The 16209-nt window shown below is 35.3% G+C and overlaps 1 protein-coding gene across 1 annotated transcript; it reads right to left on the reverse strand.

The window, feature by feature from the left end:
- Nucleotides 1–94: 94 nt before the first annotated feature.
- LOC126836608 (uncharacterized) lies at nucleotides 95–10916 on the reverse strand. Its single transcript, XM_050570166.1, has 5 exons — nucleotides 10509–10916; nucleotides 5253–5783; nucleotides 4519–4644; nucleotides 1762–1941; nucleotides 95–652 (listed from the first exon to the last, which is right to left on the reverse strand). Exons 2-5 carry the CDS (start codon nucleotides 5658–5660, stop codon nucleotides 413–415), a joined length of 954 nt encoding a protein of 317 aa, XP_050426123.1. The 5' UTR covers nucleotides 5661–5783; nucleotides 10509–10916; the 3' UTR covers nucleotides 95–412.
- Between the last annotated feature and the right edge of the window lie 5293 nt (nucleotides 10917–16209).

The raw sequence follows: 16209 nt of genomic DNA on the forward strand, positions 1-16209 counted from the left end.
TTTTAGCTGTTTACAACTCTGAAGAAGATGTGTCGGAAGGCGCGTTTATTCAATACATTATAAAACGTAATAAAATAAAAAATAAACATTATGTCTAAAACTTAAACGCTATAACATAAACAGTTGGTACCACTGCGAAAAATATACAATATATATATATATAACAGGTACATAATTAAGCTATCGAAAAATAATATTACAGGTGTTTTTTTTTTTTAGTAGGTATCATAATATATCTTAACATATATATATTTAATTATTATACACGAGCGACGGGCTTTAACATTTTTTTTTTTGACTTTATCAAATTACAATCAGTGCAAAACTATTTTTGTGATTTTCCGCCTCTCTCTCTGTGTGAAGTCTCTCATTTTGGTTGTTTTGGTCTTCTCTCGTTACGGTTTTTGTGCGGCTACGACGATGTGGCAGACGAAGCTTTGGCGGTGACCACTTTAGATGATGCTTTGGATACCGGCAGCGCGTCCATCTCCACAAAGTCCAAGTCCGACGAATCGGCGACCACCGCGTCCGAAGATGCTGCAGAGTCGGAGTCACCCGACTTGGCCCCAGACGAGCTAGAAGTCAGTCTGGAAGTCTTCCACAGCAATGGCTTAAGCGCTTCGATGAACCTCGCCAGTCTGCTCGCGGTGTTCTGTGGAAACAGTAATATCAATAAAGTTCCCGCATGAACCTGTCAGAAGACTCAGGAACTTGAGAAATTTAGAAAAAAAACTCTGTCCTTTGGTTGTACGTAAAGTAAGCCCTAGTATCTAATTGATCATCGCAAAATCATATTCCTCGATGAAAAGATTGGCAGGGAAAAGGAGAAGTGCGATAACAGTAGGGAAAGTGGACGGTAGAGGAAGGGGATGGGACTGTGATAAGAGGAAATCCTGGATTCCTGGGTTACCGGGATCCTAGCGAGCCAGGTAACTCTCTACACGAAAAAGCGTAGCCATTTAATTAGCAATATAGCAGCTACAGGCGTGATATGCGTGCTCGTGGCCGCCATATTGAAAAAAAAACTATTTGATCTTCCGTGTAGATCGTGCGGATTACTGATAAGACGATCAGCTGATAAGAGATCTACTCTACTGACCACATATTCTTCAATTGTACCTTTCTCCTGCAAAACTGATCTCAAACACATCTATTTTTCTATTTTTTTTGGGGGGGGGGGAGGAGGTTCCTATTGCGTTATCCTTAGTGAATATTATAGACTGTTATAGACCTTCGTTTTCGCCATTCATGTCCTGCTAATTTCAGTCATCTCATTACAATTTGTTTTACTATAATATATTAGGGCGTTGAAAGAACTCTGGATTTCTTGGTCGTATCTCTTCCTCGAATCGCCATCTCTACATGGCCTGAAAGTCCATCATAAGTTTCTTACGACTTTCCTTACCTTACATCTTTATGTAATTTTCCTGAGATCATATCGATCGGGGTATTCTTTCGAAACTGTGACGCTCTACTTGTTTCTAAAGCCTCCTCCTAACTATTCAATTTTAGCCCGTAGTTCTATTTTACTACAACACCTTCCTCCATCGCTCCAACCTTATATTCCTTCTGGTTGATTAGTGTTGAAACGACACTAACGCCCTGAATATCTCTTCAACGTTGAAATGTTCACCTGTTGCAAAGCAAAACTAGTATGGGCCTTTTAAGATGACATTCATACTGTCACTGTAAACTCTTCGGTTTCGTCGCAGTTGATTTTAATATTTGATACTCAATTATGCCAACAGACACACTACGTACCTGGATGACGGTGCCTATGGTCTGTGATATACCGTTGACGGCTGTGAAACTCGGACCGAACAACCGGTCGGGCACCTGCAAGCTCACCTTGTTGGGATTGAAAGAAACCGGTTCGTCGTCTTCGTCTTCGCCGTTGTCGCCTTGTGCTTGCACTTGCAAGTCGCCGTTGACAGATGGCGCCTGTGTCGGAAAAAAAAATCAAAAACTCAATCCGTTTGAACTGAATGTAAGTGCAATAAAAATAAACCCCCCCCCCAAAAAAAAAACAACAAAATATTTCCATAATGAAAATTCGCACTATATATATTTTATAAACAATACAATATAAAAAAAAAATAAGTACACAATAATAATAATGATTAAAAAGTAGCTAGAGAAAACCCCCGTGACATAAGACACATTATTATAATATAAGAAAACGGTTAATATTTTAATGGTTTTTTTGATTTACATTTTTTGATTATCCGTTGGCAAGACACGCGCGCACGATACAAAATAAAATTATATACTAAGATCTAGAGTAATTATTTATGATTAGTCAATGTTCAAAGTGGACAGTGACCGCATTTAGAGCCTACTGAGTTTCTTGGTAAGTTGATTCGACAAGTCGGTATAACATAAGTGTATGGGTATATTTCACTACAAGGTGATGCCACATGATCTGAGACATTTTTCTGGCGTGGATCGGACGGTTACCATCTGCTGTTATGCTTAATCTAGTTACCACCAGAGTTACTCGACGTGTCCCTCCCTTCTTCAGTACACTGTTTGGTCGTCTTCCAACTGAAATCCACAAAACAATAACCACGGTCGATTATATATTGGAAATAAATTTTACAAAATTATCAGTGTCTTAATTGTCAATGGCGCGTCGTTGGTCCCGAGGTCTAGGTCTGTTACGGTTGTCCGAGTTGTGTGTGAGTGTGTTTTTTTTGTGACGGTCAAGCAATAATTACTGTTTCTCGTCTCCAGTTTCTCTGGTGGTAAGTATGGTGTTTTTTTTTTTGTTTTTCTGGTAACGACCAAAATGCAAGTACATACGCTGTAACATATACCGTCGGTGGTTTTCTTGGTCTTGTCTTCCGCGCGTGGCGCTAGTTAAGTAGTCGGCCGCATTTACTTATGTCTCTCTCTCTGTGAACAGTTGCAATGGCCGTCGGGAGACACCGGTCACTTCCCAAAGTGGCGATAAGTAAAATTTATCAAGTAGGTTATCGTTGTTAGCGATTAATTTCGTTTAGTCATATTATTTTGTTGGTAACAGAGGCATAAAAAACAACTAAATTATACTGCAAACTCAAAATTTGCTCGACCAAACCGTTTAAGTACTTCTATAAAGTCAGCTGATAACATATCTATGGTTTATTGATAAGAGCAAGTGATAAGAGCACGGAATAGGTGATCAGAATGGACACTGATAACAAATTACACGGGCAGCCGTCTAAATCAGTCCGCCATCGTATTGGAGGAAAAATCAGTGTATTTTTATATATATATATATATATATATATATAAAAAGATAATGATAGTAAAATTCCTCCAAAAACATGGCGGTTGATTCCGTGATATCACAAAAGTGTTCGGGGCCTGATAAGGGTTATGATAGTGATAACGCTGGCGGTTGATAAGGAGAAATTACTGAAAAGGCTGATAAGATAAAAATTAGTTTTTGTTTTATTAATATTCATAGTATGTTTTTTACTGAAATTGTTTTGTAAAGAAACGATACATACAATTCTATGCTGATAAGGAAACGTTTTCATTGGGTGCCAATATAAAAACACCCAAAACACTAATGATAAATAAATGAAAAACAAAAATAGCTATTAGTCAGGAAAAAACAAGAAAAAGCGCAGTGTGCAAGAGAAGTAACACAGAACGACATTCAATCCAAATAGGGATATCTTGCTCATAACTTACCATTACTTGAATTAAAAATAAATTTGTGTTACTTAATGTTTTGTCAATTACTTCTGCGAATTATATTCATTTAAACAGAACTCTCTCTTATCAAAATAACAGCTTCCTACACGTTATCATTTGGTATTCCAATAAATAAATATTATTATAAAAATGTCGCACGTGTCCGCTTAACAAATTTAAACTTATTTTAATTGAACAAATTTTAACAACTATTTTCAGTAACCGGTTTGAAGAAAGAGCTAATGACACGATTGGAAATTTGTGTAATGTTTGACCATTCGAAAACGAGTGAGGTGAATTTAATTTAATTTTTAAAAAAAATCGCATTTTCTAGTAGTTAGTTCATTAAAGGTTTAGTGAAGTTTGGTAAGCCCACAGTTCTAATTTAACAAGTCTAAAAAAAGACTGCAAGTTGCTTAGTTGTTTTCAGAAGTCATTAAGTAATAATTATTAAGCGCGTTAATATCATTATCTAAGCACATCGGAGACGACGCTCCAATTGTTTTTGAATAACTAATAAATTATTTCATTTAATTAGTCGACCTTAATAAATCCGGTCGGCTTACATAATTGTTTTATTACCTTCTTAAATCATTCAACAGCTCTTATCGTTAGTTGTATAATAATATTAATATATTACCACGCGTTATACAATAAAGCATTTTTAGTTTAATTTTGTTTTCCTTTTTAATGTCAATAATGACATAACGCTTAACTATTAGCACAATAACGCTAAACTGCTTTCGTTTGATTTCGGTAGTTAAGTCGATTTTTTTTAATAAAAATCATTAAATTAGTAAATTATTATTATTATTATATCACATAAGTGTATACCTGAGACACATTCGTAGCACCTCCGTCGCCTTGGCTTCGCAACAAGAACTGCGCGTTCTGTTGCCTGTTCTTCTGGTCTAGATTACTGAGTAGTCTTGTTTTGAAATCAATTATCTGATTGATTTTCTGTTAGAGGAAAAAAAAATTTAGACGCACATATTATAGTATATTGAAAAATCCTACACGTCTTATGATCAGCTGATTATCTGTTAAACATTCCTTAGCCGGCGATTTTCTTATCATGTATCTCTTATCAGCTGATTCCGTTAACACTAATCTCTTATCAAACATTTTCGATTTTCCCAAAGGTTTATATAGGTATAAATATACATTGCTATATTATATATACACTATGCATTTCAATTTTAAACGGATTTTTAAACTTTATTCAATGTATGTTTTAAGTTAAGACTGGCGGCCATATGCGGTTGCATCAACATGTTTACAATATGTTATCAATCGTGGTAGAGGTATAAGGCGTATTCCTGTTATCACATCACAATGAAATATCGATAACACAATGTAAACATTGTAACCCAACTGCATGTGACCGTCAGACTTCAATGCAAAAATTGGACGGCTATCTAAGTCAATATATACACAAGTACATCTGTGATTTATCCCTGACAACATCCCGTCACCACCTCGTGCACACTTATCACTATCTCATCCTCTTTTCCCCACACTTTCCCCTCTCCCTTTTTGCGTTACATTAGGTTATCGTCGGATCTCACCTGGAACAAGAAGTTCAACAGGAGCGCCTTGATGCCCAAGCTGGTGGCGGCTTTCACCGCGACCTTGGCCACTTTCAGTCCTACTCCGGCACCGACGACTTTGGCTTTCAGCGCTTTTGCACCGACCAGCTTTTTGACGGGTCCCAACACCAGCTTGGCCGGCAACAGCATTGCCTTGACAATTGGTTTCAGTTTCAAAAGCGTTCTCTTGGTCCTCCGGTGAGCGCCGGGTTCGCTGTGCACCGTCGAATCCAAACTGCGGTCGCCAGCGTCTTCGGATATGGCTCTGGTCTTTGCCGAATGTCTGTGATCCACAGCCACTGCTGCCGAACAAATGCAAGTCTCCAGTAACACGGCTACGACTACGGTGGCAACCGTGACCAGCACGGCCTTCCGGAGAGGCCTCATCGTCGACGGCGTTCGGATTCCAACGAAATACCTTTGGCGGATTTGGCGATTTCACCGACCTGAACAACGCTTTTTCTACATGCGTTTATTCAAAAACTCGTGACGCCGCCGCCACCGATAGTCCTGTAAACAAACAAAAGCATTAAGATTTTAGAAAAGCTAACGGGTAACGCGAGTTCAGAGGCACAGTTGGCAGTTAGACATCGCAGCGATGCTAACCGCTAGATCTGCTAGCGTCGATTCGTATGTTGGCACCACTGTTCAAACGTGCCCTTGCATCCCCACGTCCATACCATCCCCTGTCTTCCCCAACCCCTATGGTCCAAGTCAAAAACCGAATGCTTAGATTTTGGTTTTGGCCATTTAGAGAGCTCAATTGTGCTTTTGAGGGCGGCTGCTAAACAGAGTGAAGCAGTTGTGTAAAACAATTATTCAGAAGGATTGGGTTAGGTTGAAGACTGAGAAATACAGAGGAACGTTGACCGATAGAAAGCTGCCGTTTGTGATAGATTGTCGGGGAATTGAGTGATGGACACTAGATGAAAAAGGCGGAAGGACAATGGTGCTGGCTGAAACGATATTGAAATTGGAAATGAGCAGTGACAGAAATGTGAATGAGTAATGGAGTTTAAGAGAGAGCATTTGAGATTTTTGAGGTAAGTCGATTGGCTGACAAAGGAATCAAGAGAGAGGATTTGACTGGCCGACGTCATTTGTAAGGCGAAGAAGAAGATTATTTTATAGTCAACATTCATCATCGATATAAATCTACCGTTATAGTTTATTGTTGCACTTTATTCATCATAAACATTTATGGCCGACCGAGGACGGGAGAATAAATTTGAAAGCCAACGAAAGCAATAAAAGAGAATGTGTAATGGAAACTTAAGTTTATCGAGCTGAGGTCAGCTAAGTCAAATCGACCTAACCGTTATCGGGAGAACGATTAAAGCATGATATGGTCCAAGTTGGATGCATTGGGTAGATAGCTCGGCTTAGATGATACTGGGATTTTCGAGGTCTGGGACGTTAGTGTTGGGTGTCTCGAATTTCGGTGGACTACCTAAGTTGAAGAAGTGCCGGGTTCTACATGTTACTAGGGGACTGAGGGTTCGAATGGAAGTGACCGAAAGCCCCCAAGATGGCACATCAAGAGTAGGGGATACGTTCTGACATGTCTGGTTCGATTATTTATTTATGAGCAAATTTTTTTTTTTCAGTGTTTCTTGTCTGTTTGTTTGTTCATAATGCTCAGACACGATCTCCAGACCGCGGTCTAGTAACCCAATAACTTAAGTACACATAATGTATGTACGCTCACGCGAGAATGAGTGTACTTGATGATAATATCATAAGACATTGCCCGCAGCGAGGGCGGTTGTAAAGAAACCACTTACATGTTTATGTAGGTGGAAGCACACGCGAAAGTGTATCTATAAACGGCGATCGAGTCTTTGACCGAAAGACCATTTTTTTTTTTATATTTACTTAGAATGTAAAAAAACCGGTTATGTAAAAATAAAAAAAACAGTATTAACATAATAAATATAACGGCGCCTTCTCGCGCGGGAAATATTACTCAACGCCGCCGTCGTTATTGGCACGTTAATTATTATATTGTTTTGCATAAACAAGTTTTAGATTTGGGTATAGGCGGTTTTATGCTAAAATCTTAATGTTAAACTCTGACTAGTACTCTGTTTTGGTAGTTCATTTATTTTTCACAGCATTTGTTAGCGGCGATTCAAAAAGAAATCACAACCAAACACTCAAAACAGAAAAAAGTACTCCTCAAAGTGATTTCAGAGATATAACACAAATCTTAGAAAAGATAGAGGACAAGATTTCCTGTAGATTTTTTTTAAAAACTTTTTCAAATCTTTGCAACTTTTTTCTGATTGATATACTTTGAAGAACGCATGATCAGGTTCTGTTTTAATCTCTAAAATCACTTTGAAATGTACTTTTGTCCGTTTTGCGCGTTAACATGTTTTTACCATTGAAAAATCATCGATGAGACGTCCTCTTGAGACCCAAAGAGTTGTATTTACCCTTTTCATAACCTAACATAATCTGATCTGATCTAACTTAATCTAGTCTAACACAACCTCACCCAAGATATAGTCATCAAGAGATGGCGATTTTTGACAAACATTTATCTAAAAGCCATTTTAAATAAGCTGACTAATTTTAAGGCAAATCAATATTAAGTACTTCTTGTCACAACACTTTTCAAGTTATTTTTCTGTTGTGTTTGGTACAAAAATTACTTGTAGAAGTCAATTTTTTAGCGCATCTAGCCACCTTTCATTTAGCCACCCCCTTCCCCCCATAGAAAAGGATATGTTTAACTTGATAACAAAATAAAATAAATTCGAAAGCTTTTCGGTAGACACCTTGGAAAATGACTTGGCGTTATTAAGAAAGGCTTCAATTACAAAGTTGGCTCTTTCCGTTCCCCTTCAGTATGTTAACTATGAATTATTTTTTTTCCTCTGGGGTAAGATCAGTTTGTGTGTGCCAAGTATTAGATATTTTCATTTCATAGTTTTGCATAGGACATACTATAGGCTGTATTGTCTGGTGCCGTTTCGGTTGACATGATTATAATATTTGATTAATTTTAAAAAAACACTACACTCTAGCTAATGAATATTCTGTCGTTGGTTACACGAGGACAAGGATGTTCACGGTCTGAGCAACATGCGGTTGAACGGAGTGAAATGACTAAATCATAAGATAACACCACAAACTAAAATAGAACTGCACATTTTAATTGTTTTTTTTTTTTTTAATATTAACTCGTTTGTTACAACAAATGTGTCCATTGCAAATGTTTGAACGATAAATTAACGAAAAAGTCCCTTTTTTCATTAGCATTTAAATCACACTCTTCTTGCAGTTAGTGAGAAAAGTAGTTGTAAAACATAGTTTCGGAATGGCTGTTAAATTTTTAGACCATTTCTTTGGTTACATCACAATTGCTAATATGAACCACCGGTGTGTGTATAGAGTGTGCATCGTGCCATACATATTATATTCACATACACATCCACACGCAGGCGTTAAAATAAATGGAACAAATTAAAATTAAACGATTTCACAAAGTTACATTTTAATAGAAATTTTATACACACACAAATTTTACATAATATACTCGCCTGTGTTCAGATTAAATCTATGACTGTGTCTGAAAAGAAAAAACATTGTTGTCTTTACTTAGGTACCTACCACCCCTGTCCATAATAGCCTATTGAAATAAGAAATTCCTACAGTTTTGCTTCACCATCTTAACCCAGTCAAGTACTTCCAACTTGAAAACTAACTGAAAATATTAAATTGTTAAGTCGAAAATGTTATGACTGATTTAAAATAGCTTCGTTGAAATTTCTTGAGTTAAACCCATTGAAATTGACAAGACTGATAACTTGTTAAAAATAAAAAATAAAATCGTATCAAAAAAAGGATTTTTCAAGTGTTATATAATTTTGGTCAGTTTTCAAGTTGGCATGTGTTTAATGATAAATTAAAATTACTCAGAAGTGAGCTAGTCATCTAAAATGTAAAGGAGTTATTTTTCGAATGGGCTACCGTTTAAGTTGAGTGGCAGGAAAAATTAAAAAAAAAAAAAAACCAATTTGATATACAGGGTGTTTCATTATTTAGAGGAAAGTGATTTTTTTTTTCTTGAAATAATTATTGCAATTTTGTAGTTTTTCTCGTTGTAAACGTTTGTGTATTATAAAATTACTAAATACCCAACTTGTTTAGCGTTTTCCAGAGCTCTATCAGATTTTTAAACTCCATTTCCTAACTTTTAAATTTTAAAACTAACAGTATCGCCTTCGGGAATCACCCTGTACATACAACACTATGCGGCTAATGATTTTTGCATAATGTTTTTACAGCTGGTGTTTTTATGGTCGACTTAAATAATTTAATGATGTATTTGCTTAACACGTTTTATGAGCAAGGTAGGTACAGGTTCTGTTGGACACGTTACGTTACCTAATTTGTTTACCGAAAATGTTTCTTCTGAAGCGTTCTAGCGTCAGGAGGATTCTGCAGTTTTTTTTTAAAAATTATTTTTAAATATAATAATAATAATAATAAAAATGTAATAATTAATTGGGCAGCAGCCGTACAGACATTACGGTTGTTACAACGAGAGGATGACGGTTGCGACCGCGGTGGAAGGTGAAAGTTGCATATAATACTATAATACTACTAGGTATGACTACACTTCTTATACTTCACCAACGAGCAAGTGTGTATCTTATAATATACACAAGGTGTTACACAATGCGCATAAGAGTGCGGCGGCCAAACCGGACGACCGCGTTTACGTTGCGATTATCGCCGTTATATAAACGGCAAAATAATAATAATAATATAATAAAAATTCAACGGTGAACGCAAAAAAAAAAAACCCAAACGGACACACTACTGTAATTGCTTATTTCGAAAATACAATATCGATAATACCTATTTAAACCAGTAACCAGTAACCAGTAACCAGTAACCAGTAATCACCACCGCCTAACCGACATGACGGTTCTCGGCGGTTGTTTTAAAAACGAATAGGCAATAACGAGTGGAACGCTTTGGGAAATCCCACCGAAACGGACGGATTGACGGCTAATAATAGACAAATCTAATAATAGTCAGCTCGGGTTTTCCCAGCTAGAAATCCAGCAATGGCGACGAGACGATATTAACAGTAAAGTTTTTTCGTGGGAAAACAAATTGATTGACAATTATTAATGCTTCGAGCGACCTGTACGCGTTTTGCCCACAAAAATAAACTCTAACCCAAATCCCAAATGTACAACCTATCATCATTCTTACCAATTTTGAATTGTCGAAATAGACTTCTCCGCACGGCTATTCAAAGTGTCCCACGCGGATGTTTCGCACTGACTACACTGGCCGAAGAAAAAGACAAAAAAAAAGTACTCCAAGAAAATCGATTTGCAAAAAAATCACCACGCTGACTGTATTGGAATTTTTTTTGTTTTTTTTAATTAGGTATATTAAAAAAAAAAAAAAAACACACTTTGCTGGCCCACACGATGACGCCGGCGTCGTATCAGCAGATGTAGTGTGTGTGGTGTTGTCCGGTCTTCAGCGTTATTCCACGGTTTGTGTGTGTGTGTGTGCAGAGTGAAAGAGATAAATGAAAGTAAAAGTATATGAATGTGTGTGTTTGGAGAGGCGGACGACGACGACGACGACCAGTGTGACTATTCGGATGCGGAGAATGTATTACAGGTAAGGAGGTAGGTATATATATATATACCTATACAATAATAGTAATATTTTTTACATCTTATATCATGTTGTGTGTGTACTACGAGGTAGCCGTCCAGAGCGCACACGTGCGAGAGCACCGACACCCCTACCCTTTTGTCGGCTCAAGACACACGCGCAAATACAATGATACAAATAACACTATCTTAGACCTAAGTCGACCCCATTGGCGCAGTAATGAGTAACCTATGCCTATGGTTAGTGTGTCGAAAAAACGGTAAACCCGCAGTAATTTTTTTTTCAAGCTGACCTTACCCCGATTATTTCACGTTTTGTCCGACAACCGCCAAGTCGTTATTTTTGCACATTGCATATTTTTTTCCTCTTCCTCTACCATTATATTTCTCTTTTAGCTGCGACTAGAGCAACGGCTAAAGTGTCCCCCAATTGTTTTTAGCCATATTTGTTTAACCATAAATAGTCTGGAAAATACACCATGTCATACAGTAATAGGTATCTTTCTATTACATTTTGCTTAGTATATGATGTTCGTTGTATGTCAGCCGAATCTGTGAAAAGCAGCTAGAAATATTATAAAAATAAAAATATTAGTAATTATTTTTGTAATTGTAAAATACTTCTTATCAATAAATTCGTTACAAAAGTTATTTTTAGCTTCGGTGCCTTGAACACAAATCTACCACGGTTAAAATCTGTAGATAACCTTAGTTCTTATTGGAAAAACCCAATAGTATTGAAAAAAAAAAAAACGAAAAGCACCAACATAGTAATTAGAGTTTCAAACACACTACTCATTAATGCCTACCGTTTCACTGTATACTTATAGATCTTGACTTCAAAGATAAATAAATGGTTTCAATTATAATATAAACAATAATAATAATAATATAATATAAAAATAACACTAAAACTAGTTATAAAACTAAAAATATTAATAATTATTTTAGTAGTTGTAAACAAAATTCTAACCAATCTATTTGTTATAAATGCAAACACTATTTTTAGTTTCGATGCCTTGATTGCAGCTGTACCGTATTTCAAATCTATAGATAACCAAAATAGTTTCTTATTGGAAAAAAAACCCATTATTATTGTAAACGAAAAGCACCAACATATTATATCAATTCGAATTCTTAAATATTACTTATCGGGTAGTGCCAACTGTTTCGTTTAACACTTAAGTCTTAATAAGTTCAAAGATGAGTATTTTTTTTTAGGTACCTTTAACATAACAATATTGTTTGGGTCAGAAAGCGTTTTTTTTTATCGGGCACTTAAAATGTCTCTCGAACTGTTCTGTCTGAACTGAACCGTCTGTCGAAATCTAACCAAACGTGACTTTTCAAATAAGATGAACGAATTGGAAACAAATACAATATTATATTACTCTTAAATCGTGTCGCTCTTTGTGGTCGACCCTATCTCTTAAATAATGACTAACGGCGGACACCGGCCAGTGTGTCGCAACGGTAAACACATAATTTTTTTTTTCACTTTTTAACCTAGTCACCGGGAAAACATAACATGTATCGATCATCACAATACCTACGTATGCCCAGTGTTATTAGTCAACTGTACCGGCGATTTATTATTATTAATGGGGATTATTGGATCTCTGGTCTGGTCTGGTCTTAGGCGGCTCGTTTGATTGCACATGACGTTGCATCTTGGTTCTGGTGTACGCCAACCTATACATGTGGGTACACGCTTTAATTATTACAGCTGTTGGCACACTTAGAATATTATGTCGAATCGCGGTTACCTAAATAAAGTGAGAGCGGTGCCATGGCATTAGCCGCATTTAGTTCTTCCACGACGGGTCAACAGCAGCGTGAACATAATATTTCAGACGTTTCAATACCCAACGCCACACGTCATAATTTCAATGTAACCGAATGGATCGAAATGAACGGCATTATAGGTGTTGCAGAATAGCGACTAACGCGAACCCCGAGTTTGGCACTAGAAACGCGCAATCATTGCAAACGCTAAGGTTTATGACAGTAAATATCATAAAAAGAATCTATTTATTTTCTCAGCTCCAAGGAAAAACACTAAACCGTTATATCTCTTATCACTTCTGTGTTATCTCTTATCACTACGCTCTCATCGCTTGTCGTTATATATATCACTTATCTCTAATCTCTTATCTCTTATCACTTGAAAGTGAATGTATAACGCAAAAACGGCGACATGAAACTTCTTGTATCCAGCCCAATAACATATCCATGTTAAAATGATGGATCGAAACAGAACTTGATATTATACAGACTATAGAACTAGTCGAGAGAGAAGGTTTTGCGGTGCTAGACAAAGACAAATGCCCAGCGAGCTTCCCAAAACCTGACTACACACTTGTATGCAAGCCAATAGGCAGTCATTTCTATAAACTGTCTGAAGAGTTTAATCTCACTCTCTCGCCTAGTTAGTATCTCCACCGATACTTGTCATAAGTGAATTTAACTATTCAAAAAGAGACATCAATATTAAAATTGCACCCACTAGAATTAAAATATGGTCTGCGTACACAACCCAAATTATTATTTCAACTATTTTGAATATTTATTTCAAACCTACTCTTGAAAACTTCCGTCATAAAAAAGAAAAACACTTACCACATCACTATAACTTCATTTTAAACCTGTTCTGAAATTGAAAAACATATCAGTTTGAACTGTTAGTGATATATCTATTGCATAATAATTGGACTCATTATTAGTCGACTTGTAAAAATGTCAACTAAATGTTTAGATGAAGAAGTTGGGGCAAGAATTTTGGATAACATAGGACCCATACCGTTTATGAATTTTAGTAAAACCATAATATTATAGCTGAGGTATAATCGAGGATTTGAAACCCTAATACAAGAACTTACTTTTCTCCCCAATTACAAGTCTTGAATTATCGGTTACTTTAGTAACTTCATTAATTATCTTGAAAACTCTTAATATAATATTTCTGTTTTTCAATAAGGTTTCTTTACCATATTTAACCTTGAAAACTTCTTGCTTATTGATGATTCTTAAATGTTCTTCTTACCATACGCCAATATTTTTTCTGACAAATATAACATTTATCATATGGTTTAAATTGTATTTTTGAAATTATGTAAAATATTCCATTATTTTTAAACATATTTTCCATATCCATTATAATGGCATACTAATATTTTTATTGGTGTAGTTGATTTTTGTTTTATATCATTCATATAACTGAATACAATTACTAAAAATATTATAAAAATATTAACTGTTTTATTAACTTCTTATCAATAAATTCGTTACAAACGCAAACACTATTTTTAACTTCGATGCCTTGATTACATTTCTGTCATATTTGTAGATAATCGAAGGTATTTCTAATTGGAAAAACCGCATTGATATTGCAAATAGAACAAAAACGAAAAGCACCAATATAACAATTAGAATTAGTATAAGAATTAGCATCGATTCAAAGGTAAATAGACGGTTTCAATTATAATAAATTACAGATTATTTTGTTATCTCTAACGTGGCAATCGTTTGGGCCGGACAACTTTTTTTTTTTAGTGAGGACTTATTTTAGATGTACACTTTACCTAGCGAACCACCCGAAAGTAAACCCAACGTGATTCGGCCAATTAGGTAATAATGTTGGAAAACTACAAATCCGAACCAACACGAATAAATCACATTTTTTAATAGGTTAATTATGAAAAAATAAATAAAAATTATTTCCACCTAGTTTATTGCCTTCGTCGGTCGTTCCGTTAACCGGTGTGGTCGAAAACATAATATTCTATTGCTCATTCGACACAAGGAAGATATAAAACGTAACAGTTGATCTCGTCCATTACCTGTACGCATACAGGAACGCCAAAACATGATTTGAACTCGTTAAACTCACATTATACTGTCAACTCAACGGTAAATTATATAACTATTCTGATACCAGTTTAGTTTAGAATTGTGAATTAAATTCAAGTAGTCTAAGTGCGCAAAATTGGTCGCAGGAAAGACAAAAAAAAAAAATCCCTAAACCAAATATATAATTTATTTATACATGAAAGAAAAAGGAATCGTCCTGTCTGTTACAAAACAAATAACTATAATATATATATATATTGTGGCTTAATGCAACAGCTATGTTAACGTTCTACTTTTAATTGACTTGCACGTTAAACATATTATATGTATTATCATACCTATTTAACAGTGTCATTCACTCCAAAGTGTTTTATTAGGCGATTTCACTGGAAAAAGAAATAGTCACTCGATTACACATTTTATCTATCAACTCCAATGCTGCAATAGTTTAACAAACATAAAAAATTATTACATATTTATAAATCACTTCGGTAATAATTATTACCAAAAATTATAAATTATAATTTCTTGTACCCAAATGGGTCACGAGAAATACATTTTAATAGTTTTGTTTATTCTTAAAAAAAAAAGTGTAAAAAGACCAGATACGATTTTCTGGGATTATTGAGATCACATTATACAAGAAAAAACTATGAAAAAAAAAATCAATTAAATTCTTAATCAAACCCAGTGAGATATTGAGTGACCAACGATACAAAAAAAAATCACCCTGTATAAAAGTTGTGTATGAAAACCATTAACACAAATATGAATTTCTGGTTGTTCTTAGAATCAAACAAAAATATCTACAACTTGGCTATTGTTTGTATAGAATTCCAATAGTTTTATCATTGAGGTGCACAGTACCAGGTATGCCAACTTAACCCACAAAAGCGTTGGCCTGATTAGAAACAAATTTTTTGGTATTAATTTTTTTTCAAAAATAATTACCACTTATCACTTGTCTTTAAAAATCACTTAAATGTACATAAACTGTGTATGGCGATTGAACGGAATTTGAAATTTTGTGGGTTTTTAGTTCTTTGCTGTTTCATCAAACCCGGCGATGTTTAAAATTTAGTTTTGTATTTCTAGTATTTGTTGGCAGTTTTGAAATTAACCGGCTGCCAAAATTCAAAATGTTAACTTCTAATTTTTTTAATAAACGACGCGAGACCTACGTTCTATCATTCATATTCATTAGATTTTTTGTTTAAAAATTTAGAAGAAATAAAAATGTATCCCTATTTGTGGGAGCGACTGGAACAAAATACCATATTAGTTTGAGTTTGAACAGCCAACACCAGCTAATATGTTTTCAGTACAAATTCCAAAATTCAATTTGGGTAAAATTGTTAAATTCGTTGTCGTCCAAGCCAAAGTAAATATAATGGTATTTTTTTTTTTAAATACTTGGACGTGTGTCCTTGAAT

Source organism: Adelges cooleyi, unplaced genomic scaffold, assembly GCF_023614345.1.
Source record: "Adelges cooleyi isolate 19-005CV unplaced genomic scaffold, UGA_ACOO_1.1 ACOO_flye_CR_arks_rails_tigmint_CR_PRNA_247, whole genome shotgun sequence".
NCBI lineage: Eukaryota > Metazoa > Arthropoda > Insecta > Hemiptera > Adelgidae > Adelges > Adelges cooleyi.

What these genes read in the sequence shown, in the direction of transcription:
- LOC126836608 (XM_050570166.1), bottom strand. Translation starts at nt 5,660, where the DNA reads ATGAGGCCTCTCCGGAAGGCCGTGCTGGTCACGGTTGCCACCGTAGTC. An exon ending in TGTTGAACTTCTTGTTCCAG is followed by an intron (nt 4,645 to 5,252) that starts GTGAGATCCGAC and finishes TTCCTCTAACAG; the next exon opens with AAAATCAATCAGATAATTGA. An exon ending in GTGCTACGAATGTGTCTCAG is followed by an intron (nt 1,942 to 4,518) that starts GTATACACTTAT and finishes TTTCCGACACAG; the next exon opens with GCGCCATCTGTCAACGGCGA.